Here is a 20034-nt window from a genome sequence, read left to right as displayed (position 1 = left end):
GCAGGAAGATTCCAAAGCTTCCTGCTTACTGTAGCAAGGCCTTGTTGCTACGTGAGCAGAAAGAGAAAAGAAGAGAGAAATCTTGGTTCTGCATCCAACCCAGGGAGAGGGGAGTGGGAAGCTGAGAGCAAAGAGGAACAGGGTCAAGGGAAAGGGGGAAGGAAAAAGATGAAGGGAGGGATAACAGGGAAGATAAGCCCTAGATTACTTAGAGGAACATATGGATAGGGCAACAAATCCTGTTGCTGATATTATCAGAATTCCTCATGAGAAGTTGTCAGTGTTGGAGGATAAGGAGAGGAAAGAAAGAGATCTAGTTGAAAATATTCCCAAATCAATGTCCAGTAGGGTAGGTGGGCAGAAGGAATGGGAAAATTGCAGACACAAGCCAACAATGACCTCTCGTGGCTGACACACTTAGCGCTAGAAGGGACCCTGATCCTTTATGAGAGTGAAGAAAGTCACAGAGGTTTTAAACTCTGGTTCTCTTATTCCAAATCCAGTACTCTTTCCACTGCTCCATGCAGGTACCCCTGGGTCTGAATGTCAAGACCGACATAGCAAGCTAGCTCTATATCCCTCACAAATGGCCTCAATCAATAGAGTTGCTTAGCTGGTTCTGGAAGAGTTCGAATCAATTTAATAAACAACATTTAATAAGAACCTACTATGTGTCAGACACTGTGCTAAAAACTGGGCATACAAAAATTAGCAAAAGGCAGTCCTTGGCTGTCGAGGACTTACCATCTGCTAGGGAGACAACATGAAGAAAGCATAGGAAAAATGGCAAACAATTAAAAGAGGGAAAATGGAAAGAATTGAGATGGGAGGAAGTTGCTCCATTCTTGCATATAAGAAGAGCAATCACGTAATGCAACAAAAATTTATAAGAGGTCTCTCCTATTTAAATCTCAGCTTTTATTCTTACTAATTTTTGTAAGTCAGCTAACCTCTCATAAGTTTCCTCATCTAGAAATGAAGGATATAACATTGATGTTTCCTACTTCAGGGGGCCAGGAAAACTCCCTGTAAACCTGAGAGTAAAAAATGCAGGCTATTAGGAAGGTCCTTGGTTCCTTTTACCCTAAGTCTAGGACTACTGTTCCTACACTAATAATAAGAATAACTAGGATTTATATTTACAAATTTGCAAAGCTCTTTACACGTGTTGACTCATTTGATTCATACCCTAACTGTGCTATTTTTGTCCCCATTTTACAGATAAAGAAACTGAGGCATAAAGAGGTTAAATGGTTTGTCCAGGGTCACATGGCTATTTTTGTCCCCATTTTACAGATAAAGAAACTGAGGCATAAAGAGGTTAAATGGTTTGTCCAGGGTCACGTGGCTAGTTAAGTGTCTGAGGCAGGATATGAATTCAGGTCTTCCTGACTCAAAGTCTTACACTTCATCCACTGAGTCAACTAGATACCACTGCCAGCCTCACTGCTCTCAGCTACCTCTTGTCCTGAGGCTGAATTAAAGGCCTAGCACCTGGGGACCAGAGCTGAAAAAGTCACTATCGGGCAAAGTTGGGCCGCCTGTTTCCTTCATCCCTCATTCCCTGACCCTCAAGGCCAGTGGCTTTCAGTATAAGCACGAGTAACCAAGCTTTCCTGCCTTGCTCCCAAGCCCCAGTTTGGGGTCGTGATGTGGGGAGTCCCAAAGGTGGGAAAAGGGGCTGAATTCTCCAAACATATCTGCAGTCCCCAGAATACAATGCTCCAAAATACAAAGACATGGCTCCCAGCTGTCTATTAGCTCTTATCTATGGATCCACATTTCCCACCAAAGCTTCCTGACAAAATACCGATCATAAGTCACATTTTATACCCAACAAAACGCTCCTCACTGCATTATCCAGGACATGCATGATCTCAGGACTTATGGAATGAGGGAAGTGGACTTCATCCATTAGGGCCCATGAACTAAAGTCGATCCACTGCCCGTTTTTCTACGGCCCAAGAACTAAGTGTCTGTTCCACTGACAATTCAAGCACTACTCTCATAGCCCCAAGTAACTCGAAGAACCTAGGGAAGGACACAAGTGTACTGGATAGAGTTTTTTATCATGGATTTTTACTGGCAGGAAGAATGAGAAGGCATGAAGGATAAACCCATGAGGAGGAGATCAGTAATTCTCCTTTCTGGCCTTCTCTTTTAGGATTCCCTTCCATACTCTCTACCCTGCAGGTAACCACAGGATGGGTAACTGGAGACAGTGAGGTGAAGAAGTAGCTAGAACCCTGGGCCTGGATTGGGAAGATGAGTTCGAATCCATTCTCAGACACTGAATGTGTGATTTTGGGAAATTTATTTAATTTCTGTTTGCCTCAATTTCCCCCGTTATAAAATGAGTATAATAAAAACATCCACCTTCCAACTTCCAAGTGAAATAAAATTTGTAAAGCACTTATCACAGTACCTGGCATAGTAGTAGGCTCTTAATAAATACCCGTTTCCTTCCTACAGGTAGCTAAGTGGTTTAGTGAATAGAACACAAAATTTGAGGTCAGAAAGACCAAATGTTTTATTTTAGGGGGGCTTTGTTGGGTTGTTTCTTTCTTACAGATTGACCCAGACTGGAAGAATAGGGATACTCACAGGCCCCTGTCACTGATCAGCACAGAAATTTTCACCTGCTCTGTTTCCAATCTGAGTGACTTTGCCCCACCTTAGGCTACCTAATAGTACCTCTCGCATTCCACGTTCGGGGGGAGGAGGAGGATGGTGAGCTCACCATATCAGAGCTAAACATAGCATAGACACCTGATTGGCTTAGCTCATTGCAGTTTAAACCTTCTGAGCTCAAGAGGGCACCGGCCTCAGCCTCTAGGATGGCAGGAATCCCAGGTACGGGCTATCACACCAGATAGAAGACTGGTGTTTGAATCCTCCTTCTGTACTTACTACAGAGTCAAGTCGCTTCTCTCTTGCTCTATTTCCTCATATATAAAATGGAGATAATAATAGCACCTACCTCAGAAGGTTTCTGTGAGGATCAAATGAGATAATAAATGTAAAGTGCTTTACAAACCTTAAAAGGCTATATAAATGTTAGCTACCATTATTATTCAGCCAATCTGAATGGATCTTTGCCCCCTGAATATGCCCTGTATTCTTTTCAATTTCATACCTTTCATTATGCTGTTTCCTCTTCACTTTTGAATTCTAACCCATTGTTTAAAGCCCAGTTTAAATGCCATTTCTGCCAAGAAGCTGTTAAGGAATGTTAAGGAGTCCCCTGGATTTTTCTTTCTGAGTTGACATATTTTCCAGAAACACTGGGCACAAAGCATGCAGGAGGCCTGAATGTGTAAAGGATGAAGCCCCCCACCTTCACCCCATGCGTTGTTTGCATCCCAAGCTGGACTCCCTGTGTGTCCTTGGGAGTTAAGACAGGCGCCAGCCAGTCTACACTAGGCTGAGAAATTGCTTGTGCAGCTGGGACCCTTGGAGATAAGCAGACCATCATATCTTCATGGTCTAACAGATCCCAATGAAAAAGAATGCTGCTTTTGCCAGCTCCTCCTCTCCCGGAGAGGTTTTGTCCTTTTCCCACCTTTACTGTACTTTCTCCCTCCCATGCCATGGCCTTTTAGGTAGAGATTTGTGTTTTCTCCTCCTGCCTTTGTTGAACTGTCATAAATATGCAATACTTCTGCATGGATTGTGAACTCTTTCAGTTCGAAAGGCATGCTCATTTCTCTTAAAATAAACTTAGTTTTCACCTAAATTTTATTGTCCTGATTTCTCGTTGACAAAGCTTCCCTCATCTCTATCTCCCTTGATCTTCCTATGGCCTTTTGTTCTGTTACTCCTATCCTTATCTACATATTACTGTGAATTAGTTACTTTTGTGTTTTCCCCTGAGTCTGAGAAGAAAGTCCCCCCCCCCCCAAGCTGGTCAGCCTTGGGTTCAATGCACATACTGTCAGTATAACTCTGGACAAATGGTTCAACTTCCGGTGCTCCTGGTAACTCTGTCAGCTGAGAATGGGTAAGGAGTGTTTCCTCATTTGGGAGTTCACTATACCAGAAAACCATAGAACACTGTCCCTGCCCAGCAAAGTATACACATAGACACTTAGCATTTATTGAATGAATTTATCAGTTTTTCATCATCAGTCTCTGTCCTCTGAATGCCTTAGATCGCTCTTCCCTCCATGACTGTTCATATTCCTCTTTTGGCCTTAAATTTAGCCTTCCCTCACTTCTTCACTCATCTGCCTCCAACCCATCTGTGAAGGTCCCACCTCCTCCAAGAAGCCTTTCTGGATAACACAAACCACATCCAACTCTCCGCTTCCTGAGTACCAGAATACTTCAAGGCATTTTGGTATAGTTAATACTTGATTCTCTACTATCCTGTGATTGTTTCATACCTTGTCACTCCCAGAAGACATTGAGCTCTTTAAGAGAAGGAGCTGTCTTCTTTTTCTCTTATTTTCTCCAAAACTGCTCAATAAATACCTTTGGAATTTACTTCTGAACCACTAGGCTGGTGATGATTCCCTCCCCCCAAGTTCCTGATTCTGAAATAGAAGATTATTGGGATCACAGAGCATAAAGACTGGTCCCTAAGAAGAGAGAACCCTCCACGTGCCTCCCTAGTTCAGCCCCTTTGGAAGTCAAACCTCCACAAAAGAAAAATGTGGATTGAACCTGGGTTCAAATCTAGCTCTTGCTGCAAGTTCCTTCTCCATTCTTTAGTCTCAGATTCATTAACTGTAGAATAAGGATGTTGGACCAGATCAAAGGTGTCCAATTATTATGTGGATGAGGACAGTAGGGAAAAAACAGAACAAAGGGCTATATGAAGATCAAGGGAGATAGAGATGAAGGAACGAGAAATCAGGACAATAAAGTTTAGGTGAAAACTAAGCTTATTTCAAGAGAAATGAACATGCTTTTGGAACTAAAAGAGTTCACAATCTATATAGAAGTATTGCGTGTTTATGACAGTACAACAAAGGGAGGAAGAGAAAACACAAATTTCTACTTAAAGGGCCGTGGCATGGGAGGCAGGAGGTACAGTAAAGGTGGGAAACATATTGCATTTGGCAGAAGAACTAAATTAAAATGTAATTAGGAAATTTTACGTATTTAACAGTAAATAAAATATAATAGAACATAGATAATGTTAATATGTGATTTTCTAAGTTATGCAACCCACAGGGATCCGTGAATACCTTGTTTCTATTTGAATTTAACATTCTGGGATTAGATTATCTCTGAGATCCTTTTCAACTCCATATCTTATGATCCTATGACACAAGTGAGTAGTAGAAGCTTATTTAATAATAAAGGCCAAGCCAGGAAGGACCAGGCAGATCCCCAGGGAAGGATGAGAGGGAGGATGCTGTTGGGCACTGGAAGAATTTACCTGATTAGATGCCCACGTCTGTTTGTCTGTCCAGTCCTTGTGATTGCGGACGTACCACCACTGGATCTCCAGGGAGTAGGAGGGGGAGCCACTGCCCCGGAAGGAGCAAGCCATCTCCACATCCTCGCCACTCCGGGCAGTCATGTCATGGGGAGTCTCTGTGAACAAGGCTGCAGAGAGAAAGGATTCAGTCAGAGACCAACCATCTGTTAGAAGACAGTCACCAGTGAGGGAACAGTTACCCCCGCCCCCGACAGGGGACAGTTCTCTGACCAAGAACCGTCACCAGGTAGGGAAACAGTCACTCCAGTCAAGGAATATTCAGTTCCCTGTCCAGGAATGATGACTGACAAGGGAAAAGTCAAGAAAACAGCTGCCCGTCCAGAACAGCTGCTTGTCAGTTCCTAGAGAACTGCCTGTTGAGGAATAGTCTAGGAAATAACTACCTGTCAGCAAACAATGGCCAGCCAGGATTCTGTCCGACAAAGCCAACAACAATACAAAGGGCTTCCCTAGGGTGAGAGGTGGATTCTGGGACCCAAGTCTTCTTGTTCTGCTCATGTTGGAAGATCTCCCTCCTCCACCTTCCCTCCTCCTCCTCCTCTTCTTCCTCCTCCTCTTCCTCTTCTCCTTCTCCTCTTCCTCCTCCTTCTCCTCTTCCTCTTCTTCCTCCTCTTCCCCTTCTTCTTCCTCCTCCTCTTCCTCCTCCTCCTCCTCCTCCTGTTCCTCCTCCTTCTCCTTCACTTCCTCCTCCTCCTCCTCCTCCTCCTCCTGTTCCTCCTCCTTCTCCTTCTCTTTCTCCTCCTCCTTCTCTTTCTCCTCCTCCTCCTCCTTCTCCTCCTCCTCCTCCTTCTCCTCCTCCTCCTCCTCCTCCTCCTCCTCCTCCTCCTCTTACTTCTCCTCCTCCTCCAAGGAGGTGCCTCATTGTCCAGTTAGATTTTAGCCAGTGGTGTTCTCCTTCAGGGCCCATTTCCCTTCATCATCACTTAGAAGCCAATTATTTTTTCCCTACTGACACCCCTGCTACCCCTGAGGACCTGGGCCGTGGCTAAATCCACAGTGGCCGCATCCTCTGCAGGGTGCTCTTCTGCTTCTGAACAAACATGGGAACAAAGGCGGCCTAAAGCTTGCACAGCTTGAGGTAGGTACTGTCAATCCCTTTCCACGTCGTTTCTACATCCAAGCCCAACACAAAATTACCACCCCTCCCCATCAGATCACCTCCTGCCTGGGTATATAAATGGAAAACAAATCCCCATTTAATGCAGCCCCCAAACCCTCCTTCCACACCATATGCTTTGTTTTTCTTCTCTCAAAACAAATATTGTTCAAAGATGTAATTAGAATTCTTTTCATCTTCTCCAGAGAGATTATCTCGCCCTGGAAAGATGGCTGGGGACGTGTGGGTCACCGAGGAAATGTGGCATCCAGCTGCTTCCTCCCCCACACAACAACTCCTGCACCAGCCCGCACCTGCCCTCCGGGCAATCACTCTTTCCTGATTACAAAATTAAGAGCCAGAAAAGGCCTTTGAGATCATCCAGCCCAAAACCCTCATGTAACAAAAGAGGAAACTGAGACTCAAAAAAGTAAAGCATTTTGTCCGAGGTCACCCAGCTAAACTAGTAAACAGCAGGACTAAGCCTGGTCTTCTATCCCAAGCTGGTGTTCCTCCTATTATATCATCCTGCCTCTGGACCACATTCAGGTCTTCCTGTGTGCGGTCTGGTGGGGGAGAGACATCCCTGAGAGCAAGCCTTCTGTCTTATTCATCTGTCTCCCTTGCAGAAGAGCTTGTGCCCAGTGGGAGCACCACCGCATTTGCCAAGAGAACGACCCTCTCTCGCCTCAGTTTTCTGGTTTCTGAAGTTGAGATAAGCCTTGCCCTGCCTATGCTGAAGGATCAAGAAGACCCTGGGTTCCGGTCCTCCCTTGGCTCAGTTCAGTTCAATTAGTACTGATGAAGAGCCTGCTCTGCTCAAGGTCCAGTACCAGGCACTGGGGAGACAGAGACAAACCCCAGCAAAACCCAGACCTTTCCTAGCTCGGAGCAGCTTGCATTTCACTGACCCTGCCTTCTCATTAGCAGTGTGATTCTGGGCAAGTCCCCTAATTTCTCTGGGTCCCAGCCTCTTCCCACTGCCAAATTAGGGAGACAGATTAGATCTCCAAAGGCTCTTCCATCTTGGACCTTCTAGGATTCTTTAAAAGAGATAATGGATATGAAATTGCCCTACATGGTGCTTAGTAAATGTCGGTTGGATTAAATTAAACTGTAAAGCGAGGGATCCACAGGAGGGATGAACTGGGTGATGATAACCAGAAAGAGAAAGGAAGTGGGTTCAGACTCCGGGCACAAGTGTGCACAGAACCTGAGCTCCGGTGCGCTGGCACCTCTGGGCATGAGCTGGACCCTCAGGGAAGGGAACCAGGCAGCCTCAGCGCAGGAACCAAAGGGCATTTGGCATGTAAGGGGCCACTGGTTATTCAAAGTAGGGTGGAGGAGTACTGAGAACACAGAGTCCTGCTATCACTCCTGGACATGGGTTAGCAGCCAAGTGTTAGAAACACAGCAAGGACCCAGATGTCCCAACATCCCAGCCACTTCATCACTTTATCATCTCTCCTATCTTTCCCAACTATACCCTCTGTGTGTTAACACTGGCCTGCCATTTGGAAATATGTGTTCCCCTTCAGGGAGGTGGGTGGAGGCAGGAAGATCTGAGTCAGATTCTTGTTTGAGACCCTTACTTTTTTTTTTGACCCTGGGTAACTTATTCAACCCTTCTAAGTCTCAGTTTCCCCATTTGTAAAATGAAGGGAGAGGATTCAATGTTTTCTAAGGTCTCTAAATATAGTTTCCTATGACCAGCCAAGAAGGCACAAGAGGTTTAAGTACAGCTTCCTCCCATTACTGGGAAACAAACAAAAAAAATAAAAACAACCTTCCCCCCATCTGGGAAGATGCACAAGTTATATAAGGAGTAAAATAAGGGAGAAAATCTGTAACACAAGGTTTTGTGAGGGTAAATGTTGAAAACTACCTTTGCTCTGTAGCAGCCCTTTTTGTACTGGCAAAGAATTGGAAGCTGAGTGGATGCCCATCAGTTAGGGAATGGTTGAATAAATTATGGTACATGAATGTAATGAAATATTATTGTTGTATGAGAAACAATCAGCAGACTGATTTCGGAAAGGCCTGGAGACTCTTACACGAACTGATACTAAATGAAATGAGTAGAACTAAGAGAACATTGTACATACACAACAACGACAAAGTTATGTGATGATCAACTCTGATGGACTTGGATCTTTTCAACAATGAAATGATTTGGGCCAATTCCAATAGTCTTGTGATGGGGAGAGCCATCTGCACCCAGAAAAAGGACTGTGGAGATTGAATGTTATCACAGCATGTTATTTTCACCTTTTTGGTTGTTTGCTTGCTTTTTTTCCTCATTTTTTTACGTGATTTTTCCTCTGCAACATGATAAATGTGGAATATGTTTAGAAGAATTGAACATGTTTAATCTATATTGAATTATTTGCTGTCTAGGGGAAAGATGGGAGGAGGGAGAGAGAAAAACTTGGAATACAAGATTTTGCAAGGGTGAATGTTGTAAACTATTTTTGCATGTATTTTTGAAAATAAAAATCCATTAATAAAATTTTTAAAAAACAAGTTCACCTGAAGAAGGAATTATATTTTGAATCAGAAAATATAATTTTTTTTGGGGGGAAAAAAGAAAACTATCTTTGCATGTATTTTGAAAAATACAAAAACTAAAACTATCTTTGCATGTATTTTGAAAAATACAAAAACTAAAACTATCTTTGCATGTATTTTGAAAAATACAAAACTACTATTATTTTTTTAAAAGAAAGAAAAAAACAGCTTCACAAAGGTTGAGTGACTTGCCTAAAGTCATCCAACTAGCAAGTAAATGACCCAGGATCTGAAGTCCATTGTTCTACCTCACAGCCTCCAAGGAGAAATGGCCTTCTAAACAAGAAGTCAGCAACACTTAAAGGCAGCCAGCTTGGTTCATCTGGGACCCATAAGAAATTTCTCTAGCTGTATCATGCCCTTCTTAGGACCTCATTCCCTGCTGGTCCTCCATCTCTAAATACCATCGAGGCGTAGCACAAATAATGTCTCTGAATGCCCAGCTCTGAAGCTTTTACAAACCCACACGGTAGCTAATGGTAAAAACCTGAAACCTGATCCCCAGGAAGGGCCCAGGATTAATCAGAGATACTCTATCCTTCCTCTCGCAGAGGTATTTGGTTTCTCTTCATGCTTTCTGCCTTTCCATAACCTTCCAGCACAAAGAAAACCTAATTAAGATTAGTAACTGAAGCTGGCAGCAGAGGAAAAGCCCTTTTCAAACACAGGAAGAAAGAAGACGCCTCAACTTCCCCATTTATCTAAGCAGGGCTTCCAGGCCCTAGGCTAACCCTCTCTTCTCTATAGAAGGGGACCCCAAAAAAGAGCACTAGTGATTGGGACTATGAGGCCATGGGGTAGAAAGGGATTCTGAGAAATCGGAGACCCCACTGTCAGTGAATAAGGGAAGAAACAAGAAGGTAGAATAACTTATCTGAGTGGAAGGAACATGGAAGCATGACAATTTGTATAACATTTCAGAAATAAGAATGCCATGTGATTTTTCTTGTTTGAATGGAGGTTGTGGGGAGGAGAAAGAAAATCAGATCATTTGTCTATAGTCAAATCACATAAAATAAAGTCTCTTCCAGCTGTGTTCTCTGTTCTAAGGCCCCTTCCAGCTGACACCCCCTCCTCTAAGATCCCTCCCAGCTCTGGCATCTCCGAAATTCTAAGACCTAGGAATTAAATCTAACAAGGAGATTGCTGTCTGTGGCCAGAGGGCCCTCCGTGGCCAACCATACGGCGCTGAGACGGTGATTCACAAATAAAGCTGGGGGAGGAGTGGGAGAAGTGAGCTTTAGGGAGGTCTTGAGGGGCTGTTCCCTGATCTGGGAGCCAGGACCCCCCAAATGAGACAGCTCGGGTCCTGCCACCCTACGGCTGAGGCTGAGAGCCTCCGAGTCTTTTAGGTTTGCTTCTTGCTGTTCCAAGTAACAGATTTACATTGTCACCTCCTGAGTGTCAGCTATGCTGTGAAGGCAATTAACAGTTGCCTTTTGGAGACTTAACGCAGCCTGTCACATCCACCTGTCACATGTCTGATTCCTCTCCTTCCCTTCCCTCCCCTCCCCCAATTAATCAACTCAAGTCCTTACAAGCTTACCAGCTGTGACCTTGGAGAAATCAGCCTCTGGGCCTCACTCTGCTGATCTAAAAAGTGGGGAGAACCATCCCTCCCATCCCATCCCTTTCCTTCCCTGCCCTTCCCTTCCCTTCCCTTCCCCTCTCCCTGAGCTGTCCTAAGGATCAAATGAAATAACAGATTTGAAAGCACTTAAGAAAGTGTGAAGCACTGTGAACATGTAAGGGATTATTACAGTCAGCGTTCAATAAATATTTGTTGAATAAATGGATTCAATTAGTGCTGTTTCTTACATTTGGGCCAATATTTGTCACACACCTGCTCCTAACCACATTCTGTAATTACCTGGATCTACTTAGCTTGCCAATCTCCTACACAAATTTCCATCTTTGGCCAGTGTCAGACAACTGCTGACTTCTTACCCAGAGAACCCCCTGCTCCCATCACTGGTGGTCCTGGCCATCACCGAGGGATCCCAGCCAACAACCCAGGGACAAGGCAACATGCCTTCTCCTCCGGAAAGATCTTGTTTCCTCTCCCTGAGGAACAAATGCGAGATGTTGGGGACCTGGACACGGGCAATCGCAACAGGAATAAAAAAGGGGGGAGATCTGGGGAGCAAGAACTGAAAGAGGAAGGAACTGGGTAAGGAAGGGGAAGAATGAGCAATTGAAGGAGGAAAAGAAAGAAGAAAAGAAAGAAGATAAGGAAACAAGAAAAGAAGGGATATGATCAGGAGACAGAAATAGTAATGATAGAAAAAGGCATGGAAAGGGGGACTGAGGGGAAAGGGGCAGCGAAGGAAAGGAGGAGGACCTTGCTAATCCAAATCCCCAGAGACTCCCTCCCTCTGGCCTGAAGCTCCTTTTAGGAGGCTGTGGATCCGGAACTCTAGCTAAAAGAACTATCTGGGGAGAACAAGGAAATTATGATGTAATGAAAATAGCCCTGAATTTAGAATAGGAAATCTAGATTTTTAAAATCCCAGTTTGACTATCTACTACACATTTTTCCCCTCTCTGAGCTTCAGTTCTCCTACATGTTAAAATGAGGGGCTTTCTATATTAGAGGATCATTAAGGTCTCTTCCAGTTCTAAATCCTGTGAAACCCATTCCTGGCCACCTGCCCACCCAGGAGTAGTGAAGTTCCTGAGTTCACATTTGGGGTAGAAAGAGAGGAAGGAATTTGAGAGAGAAGAAGAAGGAAATGTATAATTTTAGGAGGAAAAAAATCACTCCTACCCAAGGTCCATAAAATGAAGTGCTTAACTGTGGCTTTTTAATGAGGAAATCTGGCTCACTCAGGCCTCCTCATCCCTCTCTCTTTTGTCAAAAAATGTGAATTCTAGGGCAATGAAAGATGCTGATTGACAGTCCCTAGGGACAGTCCCTGCTTGCCTAATTACCTGCAAGCTGACTACCAGCTTTCCCATGCCCAGTCTCTGGGCTCCAGCCCTGCCCTGGGAGAGTCATACATCAATTACTCAAGAAATTCCTGTATCCCCAACATTTGGGACTTTGGGTCTCCTGGTCTCTGCAAGGAATCAGCTGGAATGGGAGGGAGATGAGGGCAAGTATTTTACTCTGGAAGTGTTAAAATTCTTCATTATTTATCTTTTACATTAAAAATGTTTATTAAGTAGGAATTCAGAGGTTTCCAAAATAGAAAGGACTTTAATATGTTATCTAGTCCAGTCCTTTTGTCTAATGGATGAAAAAACTGCCCAAGATCATAGATAACAAAGCTGCAGAGATGGGAATTCAAATGCCTACTTCTGTATACAGTATAGTTCATCATACCCCTCAAGATAGATAGGACAAGTACTTTTATTCCCATTTGACAGAGAAGAAAACTGAGACTTAGGCAATCAATGTAACCAAAATTAATCAATTCTTAGTTACAGAATATTAGAATTGAAGGGATTTTAGAGATCACACGATCCAATGTCTCATTTTAGAGATGAAAATACTAAGGCATTGAGGGGAGAAATAATTTGTTCCCAGGTACACAACTAGTAAGAGGCAGATTAGAGAAAGGAAAATAAATGTCTTCTAAAGATTATCTTCTTAGGAGTTTATAGTTTTTAAGATAAACATGTACTCAAATATTGTGGTTCAGTCACATCTGACTCTTCAAGATCCTGTATGGAGTTTCCTTAGCAAAGATACTGAAGTGGTTTGCCATCTCCTTCTTCAGAAGGTTAAGCCAGGTGTTAAATGGCTTACCCAGAGTTACACGGCTACTACGCATCTGAGGCCAAATTTGAACTCAGATCTTCTTAACTCCAGATCCAGCACTCTGCTGAGCATCTAGCTGCCTCAAAATATTATAAAGCTATAAACTCTCTGGGGACAGAGACTATGTTTTGCTCTTTTTAAAAAATCCCTTTCAGTGTCAAGCACGACTTTGCCCACACATAGTAGGTGCTCAGAAAAGATTTAAATGAATGAATTAAATAAGTATAATACAAAGTAGTCTATGACTAAAATCATAAAAGAGATAGGAATTGAATGAATGCTATGGAGACCAGAGGACAAAGACATCACTTTCAGTCAGGAAGAATCAGTGAAGGCTTCATGAAAATTTCTTTTAACCTGTTATCAGAGGGATGAATAGAACTGGGGAGAAACAATGGCATGAATATACACTTGGAGAAAGGAAAGGGTGTGCTTGGGCAAGTCACTCAATATTGACTAAGTGTTAATAACTTTAAGGAATAACAAGGAATCCAAGAGGTAAAGAGAGGGACAGAAGGTGTTCCTGGAACAGGGAGTAGCAGTAGTAATTACATATTTGGAGGACAGATTTAGATTTGTGATTTAGAGTTGGAATTAATACGAGACACCTGGTTCATACCCATTTTTTTTTTTAAAGAAAAGGCAACAGATATTCTACAAATAAATACAAAGAGACTGGACAATAGAGGCTTGATGGCATTAAATAACTGGCCCAGATCATGCAGGTTGCAGTTCAATTAGGTGAAACCTAGTATTTAAAGGGAAATAATAGAAGACAGAAGTGGAAAGATAGGGCAGTGCCAGATTACAAAATGTCTGGAATATTAAAGGACTTTGAAAGTTACTTGGTAGACAATGAAGAGCTACTGAAAATTTTTGAGAAGACAGAGGATTAGAGTTGTATACAAGTAAGATTATTCTGGAAGTAGGATGAAGGATGGATTGGAGTTTGGAAAAAATGGAGATGGGAAGACCTGAGTAAGAATTTCTTATCCAAGCTAAGGACTTTTGGCTTAACTATAAACCACTTTCCCATCTACATCCCTGTCTGAGACATACTAAATACCAACTATCATCATGGGAACAGAGCTTGGAATATAAATATCACCACCGTCCTTTGACATTCTCCTGCCCCCTGACAAACCTTCATCCTGAATTTCCTAGGTGATATTCCTCGTAGTATTCCCCCAAGAGAGATGTGTAATTATAGATTTTTGAGAAGGATACAATTGTGTTCTTTAGCTGGAGGGCCCAGGTTTGTGTCTGAATTGCTGGGAACACAATTAAAATCTGCTTCCACAAATTAGGATTCTGCAGAGGTACTGGAGAGGGACTTGATTGAATTCAAACATCTTCTTCCTTTCAGCTTTTAATTGGGGGAGTGATGAATTAATTAACCTCAGAGCTGAGCCATTGCAATGGTCAGCCACAGGAGCCTGCTCTTTGGGTGAACCCCAACCTCTATTTAATTTGGGGCTTTAAAAGAGGAAATTGGCTCTACTTATAAGCAAAGGGATATACCTGATACCTTTGGGGGCTGGGATCCCAGACTTCAATGTTCTCTTGTCTTCCTTCTTTTCCAGTCTCAGAGTCACTACCACATGCTTGCTCATTTCCAGTGCAACAGATAAATGGAGTTACAGGAGTTCAATATAGGAAAAAATTGAATTTGAAGGAAAAAAACCTGGACTTAGAGGTCAATTCTGCCAAAAAAGCATATAGGATGTCCCCAAAATTTTTGTGTAATTTTAAGTTAATTAGATTTTCCAAAAACACTGGGGACCTTCTGTATAGATTAATAGCATAGTATTAAAGCAAAGACACAGACCAGGGAGTCAAGTAGATCTGACAGCAAGTACTGGGTTCTATACTAATTTTATGTATAACTTTGGTGGGGTCATCTGTTCTGAGACTCAGTTTCCTCTTCTGCAAAATGAGGGGGTTGGTCCCCAAGCTTCCTTCCAATTCTGACTAAGATAGGAGAAACACCAAGAATCTTATAAACTGTTCCATAATGGTATTCCTTATTTTTAAAAATTTCTATATCAGTTGGCTGAGACTGGGATCAGAAAAAATTCCTCCAAATATTGTACATTTGAATTTTCATTCTCATAGAATCTGGGTCCCACAGTTTGCCATCTATGAACCACTTCACTGAATATTTATTAAGCAACTACATTGTGCTAGAGACTGTGTGCTAGGTGCTGGGAATACAAACACAAATTGAAACAATCCCTGACCTCAAAGAACTTGATGTATCTACAAAAACACATAGAGGAAAGATTCAAGGAAACCTTTCGGGAAAAGTCAGCAGTGATTGAGGGATCTGGAAAAGCCTCATGCAGTAGGAAGCACTCAAGTTGAAGCATAGGAGAGTGTGTTCCAGGCATGGGGACAAGCTAACATGAAGGCATAGATAGAAACACATTATGTATTAGCAAGTCCCCACCCCATTCTTTTCCTCATCTTTTCTTAATGATTCATCCTTCCTTCCATCCATTCATCCTTCATGTACAGTGATGATGTTTTTTTTTCTTTTTTAAATAGTATTTTATTTTTCCAATTACATGCAAAGAAAGTTTTCAACATTTACCTTGACAACAGCTTATGTTCCAAATTTTTCTCCTCCTCTCTCCTCCCTCCTCACCCAGACAACAAGCAATCTGCTATAGGTTAAACATGTGCAATTCTTCTAAACATATTTCCATCTCCATCATGCTGTGCAAAAAGTCAGATTGAAAGGGGGAAAAATGAGAAAGGAAAAAGCACCATGTCCACATTCAATCTCCACAGTTCTCTCTGGATGTGGAATGGCTCTCTCTTTCACACGTCTATTGGAATTACCTTGAATCATCTCATTGTTGAAAAGAGCCATGTCCATCACAGTTGATCATTACATAATCTTGTTGCTGTACAATGTTCTCTGGTCCTGCTCACTTCACTTAGCATGAGCTCACATAAATCTCTCCAGGCCTCTCTGAAATCATCCTGCTGGTCATTTCTTACAGAACAATAATATTCAATTATATTCATATACATAACTTATTCAGCCATTCCCCAATCTACTTCCTTAACACTACAAAAAGACCTCCTACAAATATTTTTGCGCATGGGGGTTCTTTTCCCTCTTTTATGATCTCTTTGGGATACAAACCCAATAGATCAAAAGCTATGCACAGTTGATAGCCCTTTGGGCATAGTTCAAATTGCTCTCCAGAATGGCTGGATTCATTCACAATTCCACCAGCAATGCATCAGCGTCTCAGTTTTCCCACATCCCTCCAACATTCATCATTAGCTTCTCCAGTCCTCTTAGCCAAGATGACGCTCTTTCTGACCCGCCACTCAGCAGGATACACTCTGACTTTTGGTTCTCTTGGTAGGGAAGAACTGCATCAAGCCATCCAAACTCTTAGACCCTTTCATGAACAATAGCAATAATTAAGTAGTAACTCTAAACTCCTTGGCCAGGCATTCTGGGCTCTCCTACAATCTGTCCTCATCCAAACTTCCTTCCACCTATTTCCTAATATCCTCCATGATACTTTAATCATCTTTCAGTCATGTCTGACTCTTCTTGACCTCATTTTGGTTTTCCTCAGCAAAGAGACTGTAGTGGTCTCCTTCTCCTAACTCACTTTACAAGGAGACTGAGACAAACAGGTTTAAGTGACTTGCCCAGAGTCACACACAGCTACCTGAGGCCAGATTTGAATTCATGAAGATCAGTCTCTGGCTTCAGTTTGGCCACCTAACTGGCCCTTTGTGACCCTGGGAAAATCAATCTTCTTGTCTCAGCTTCCTCATGGGAAAAATGGCCTCCATGGAGGGACTTGGTGCACGGAACAGCTCGGTGATCCTCTGAGCTGTCCTTGAAAAAGACAAAAATGATCCAGTCCCTTTATAAAGCCTTCTGAAAAAGAAATCTCTTCCATTTCTTGCGGTTTCCTCCATTCTGGCTTTCAAGACTATTCTTCCCATTCACCAGCCAACCCCCTTTCTCCTCTGTACCCCAGACTTTCTGCTCCAGCATGGCCCCAACTTTAGAGTTGATTTACAATCATTTACAATCATAGAGATGAAGCCTCTTTTATAGCTGGGCTGTCTCCTAGTGTCTTTTGCCCATGGCTGCCTCCTAGCCCCTGCCCATCCACGATCTTCTGTTCCTTCAGAATTCGTGAGAGTTCCCTCCCCTCCGAAGCCTCTTTGGATTAGCTGTGCTCAGCGCTAAGCCGTTTTGTGCTTTGGGTCCCCTTGGCACCAGTAAACTCTGCTTGCATTGTGTTAAGTCTTTCTTTTCTTTAGTCCTTGCTACTTCATGAATATTCTTCGTGTGTGTGTGTGTGTGTGTGTGTGTGTGTGTGTGTGTTATATTCCCTATCCCCTATTGGACTATAAGCTTTTCTGTGTGTATTCTGTCAGGCTGTGCGCTCCCCCGGGCAGAGACCATGAGATTACATCCAAGTCTTAATCTTATTATTAAGTCTGAGCTGCTCACAACTTCAATATGAGTCAACACTGTGACGTGGGCAGCCAAAAATGCTAATGGATCTGTAGCTGCATTAATCACAGAATTTGAGCACAAAAAGAGACCTTAGAGACCTTGTAACCCAGCCCTTCCTTTTTCTAGAGCAGAAAAGTGAGGTTCAGAGAGGTTGTATCTACTCCTAGGTCACACAGCAAGTTAGGTCCAGATCAAAGGGTCAAGTCCTTGATCAGACTGGAGGTTTATACTCAATGCTGAGGGTCACGATTAAGGGAGGGCACTAGTGATCAGGGACTTAAGCATCCCGACTCCAAGGCATTGGGCTACTACCAGAAAGACATCAAAAGAGATGATTAAACACACCTTCCTTCTCTTGGAAGAGGGATAAGAAACTATGGGTGTAGAATGTGGTATACACTCACAATTAGATACAAATGCTATATTGGTTGGTCTTTATAAAAAGGGAAAGTTCAACGAAAAGGCATGAATAGATTTAAGGGTAATTAACTGGTATTAAAACAAAAGATGACAATACAACTTTCAAAAACTGGAAAGATTCCAGGAAAAATCCCTGCTAATAAAAGGAAGCTCCCTCAACTTCTAAAGACCTTCCATTTAGGTTTCTTTATATATTACGAATAGGAACAGGATAGATAGAGGGACTCACTAGAGAGAGAGGAGACCAGGGCCAAAGCCTGAGGGTGAGGGGACAGACTGGGGGTGGGACATAGAGTGGAGGGGATGCAGTAATGGTTCAGCAAAGTAAAGGAAGGAAAAGGGCAAGTATCTTATAGGTCTCTATGTGGATTGTACAGTCAGGTCTGATATCTGGATAATGAGATTTGCCTTCCATGCCCCCAGCCTGTCTGTGGTCTTCTCCTTTATTACATAGAGGTTTTTGGTGACCTCTGCTGTCAGAAACTACTCCGAGATTTTTCAGTAAGCCCAGTTTCTGACTAGGAATGGGAGGGGGGTAGAAGAGAGAGACAGAATGTGCCAAAATGTTAGTGGCAGCCCTTTTCATAAGTGGCTAGAAGCTGGAAAATGAATGGATGTCCATCAATTGGAGAATGGTTGGGTAAATTATGGTATATGAATGTTATGGAATATTATTGTTCTATAAGAAATGACCAACAGGAGAAATACAGAGAGGCTTGGAGAGACTTACATCAACTGATGCTGAGTGAAACGAGCAGAACCAGGAAATCATTGTGCACTTCAACAATGATACTGTATGAGGATGTATGCTGATGGAAGTGGATATCTTCAACATAGAGAAGAGATAATCCAGTTCCAATTGATCAATGATGGACAGAATCAGCTACATCCAGAAAAGGAACACTGAGAAATGAATGTAAACTGTGAGCATTTTTTTGTTTTTCTCCCCAGGTTATTTTTACCTTCTGAATATAATTCTTCCTTTGCAACAACAACAACAACAAAATTCGGTTCTGCACATATATATTGTACCTAGGATATACTATAAGATATTTAATATGTATGGGAATGCCTGCCATCTAGGGGAGGGGGTGGAGGGAAGGAGGGGAAAATTTGGAACAGAAGGGAGTGCAAGGGATAATGTAAAAAAATTACCTCTGCATATGTACTGTCAAAGATATAATAATTATAAAATTAATTTAAAAAATTTTTTTTTTAAAAAGAAGAGAGACAGAGACAGAGACAGACAGACAAAGACAGACAGAGACAGACAGAGAGAAAGGGGGGAATGAGAGGGAGAAAAAGAAAGTGAAGGAGGAAGAAGAGGGGAGACAGAGAGACAGAGAAAGGCTTTATTAAAGACATTTCACACACTAAAAAGCTGAAAGAGAAGGATTATTTATATTTATGGTGCTGGAGTTTCCTGAGCTCTTGAAATCCTGCTTTTTTGGTCTTCAGGAGAGAGGCAGTGTGTCCCATGGCCAGAGTACTGAGTATGGAGTTGAATCTGGATTTGAATCCTGCTGCTCATTACATTTGTCATGGCAGCAAATTATTCCCATTTCTGGGACTGAGTATCCTCATTTATAAAATGAAACAGATTTAACCCTCCATTCTACCTACTGTGCTTTCCACATGTGTGTTCCTTTAGCTTATAAGGGTTTAATTTCACCAAGCACAGAATAGAGGAAACAAACTAGACAAAAATTAATCTGGAAAAGATTTGGGGATCTAAGGGAACTTCAGGCTCAATAGGAAACAATAATTTTATATATATAATATATATATATATATGTATATATATATATATATATATATATATATATATATATATATATATATATATATATATATCATCCCAAAAGGCAATTAATGTTATACAAGGCTTCATTAATAAAAGCATTCAATTCAACAAGCATTTATTATATATCTACCTATCTTGTAGCACAGGAATGGGAAATCTTCAGCCTACAGGCATCTGAAGCCAGTGAAACTATTTGCATAATCAGCCATGGGGAATGATGAGCTGAAAGCTAGGTAAAAACAACCTCCCATTGCTTAAGTTCTATAAATTGATAATTCTGTATGGCCCTCGAACGATGTTATAAATATCCAATAAGCCCTTGGCAGGGAAAAGGTTCCTAAGCCCAGCAGAGGCAGAATCCGAAGTAATGGATGGAAGCTACAGAGACAGATTTTTACTTAATATATAGAAAAACTTCCCAAGTTTAAGG

General features: G+C 42.2%; 1 protein-coding gene across 1 annotated transcript in view; it reads right to left on the bottom strand.

The window, feature by feature from the left end:
- VSTM2L (V-set and transmembrane domain containing 2 like) overlaps window positions 1-20034 on the bottom strand; it is an 85026-nt gene that overhangs the window by 24483 nt on the left and 40509 nt on the right. The window contains exon 2 of the mRNA XM_074292704.1: window positions 5387-5556. Coding sequence (XP_074148805.1) covers window positions 5387-5556 — 170 coding nt within the window. The remainder of the gene's footprint in view (window positions 1-5386; window positions 5557-20034) is intronic.

The sequence above is a fragment of the Sminthopsis crassicaudata genome, chromosome 2 (genome assembly GCF_048593235.1).
Source record: "Sminthopsis crassicaudata isolate SCR6 chromosome 2, ASM4859323v1, whole genome shotgun sequence".
Classification (NCBI taxonomy): Eukaryota; Metazoa; Chordata; class Mammalia; order Dasyuromorphia; family Dasyuridae; genus Sminthopsis; species Sminthopsis crassicaudata.
The sequence above is the reverse complement of the archived record's forward strand: the minus strand, read 5'-3'. Positions and strand labels throughout refer to the sequence as shown.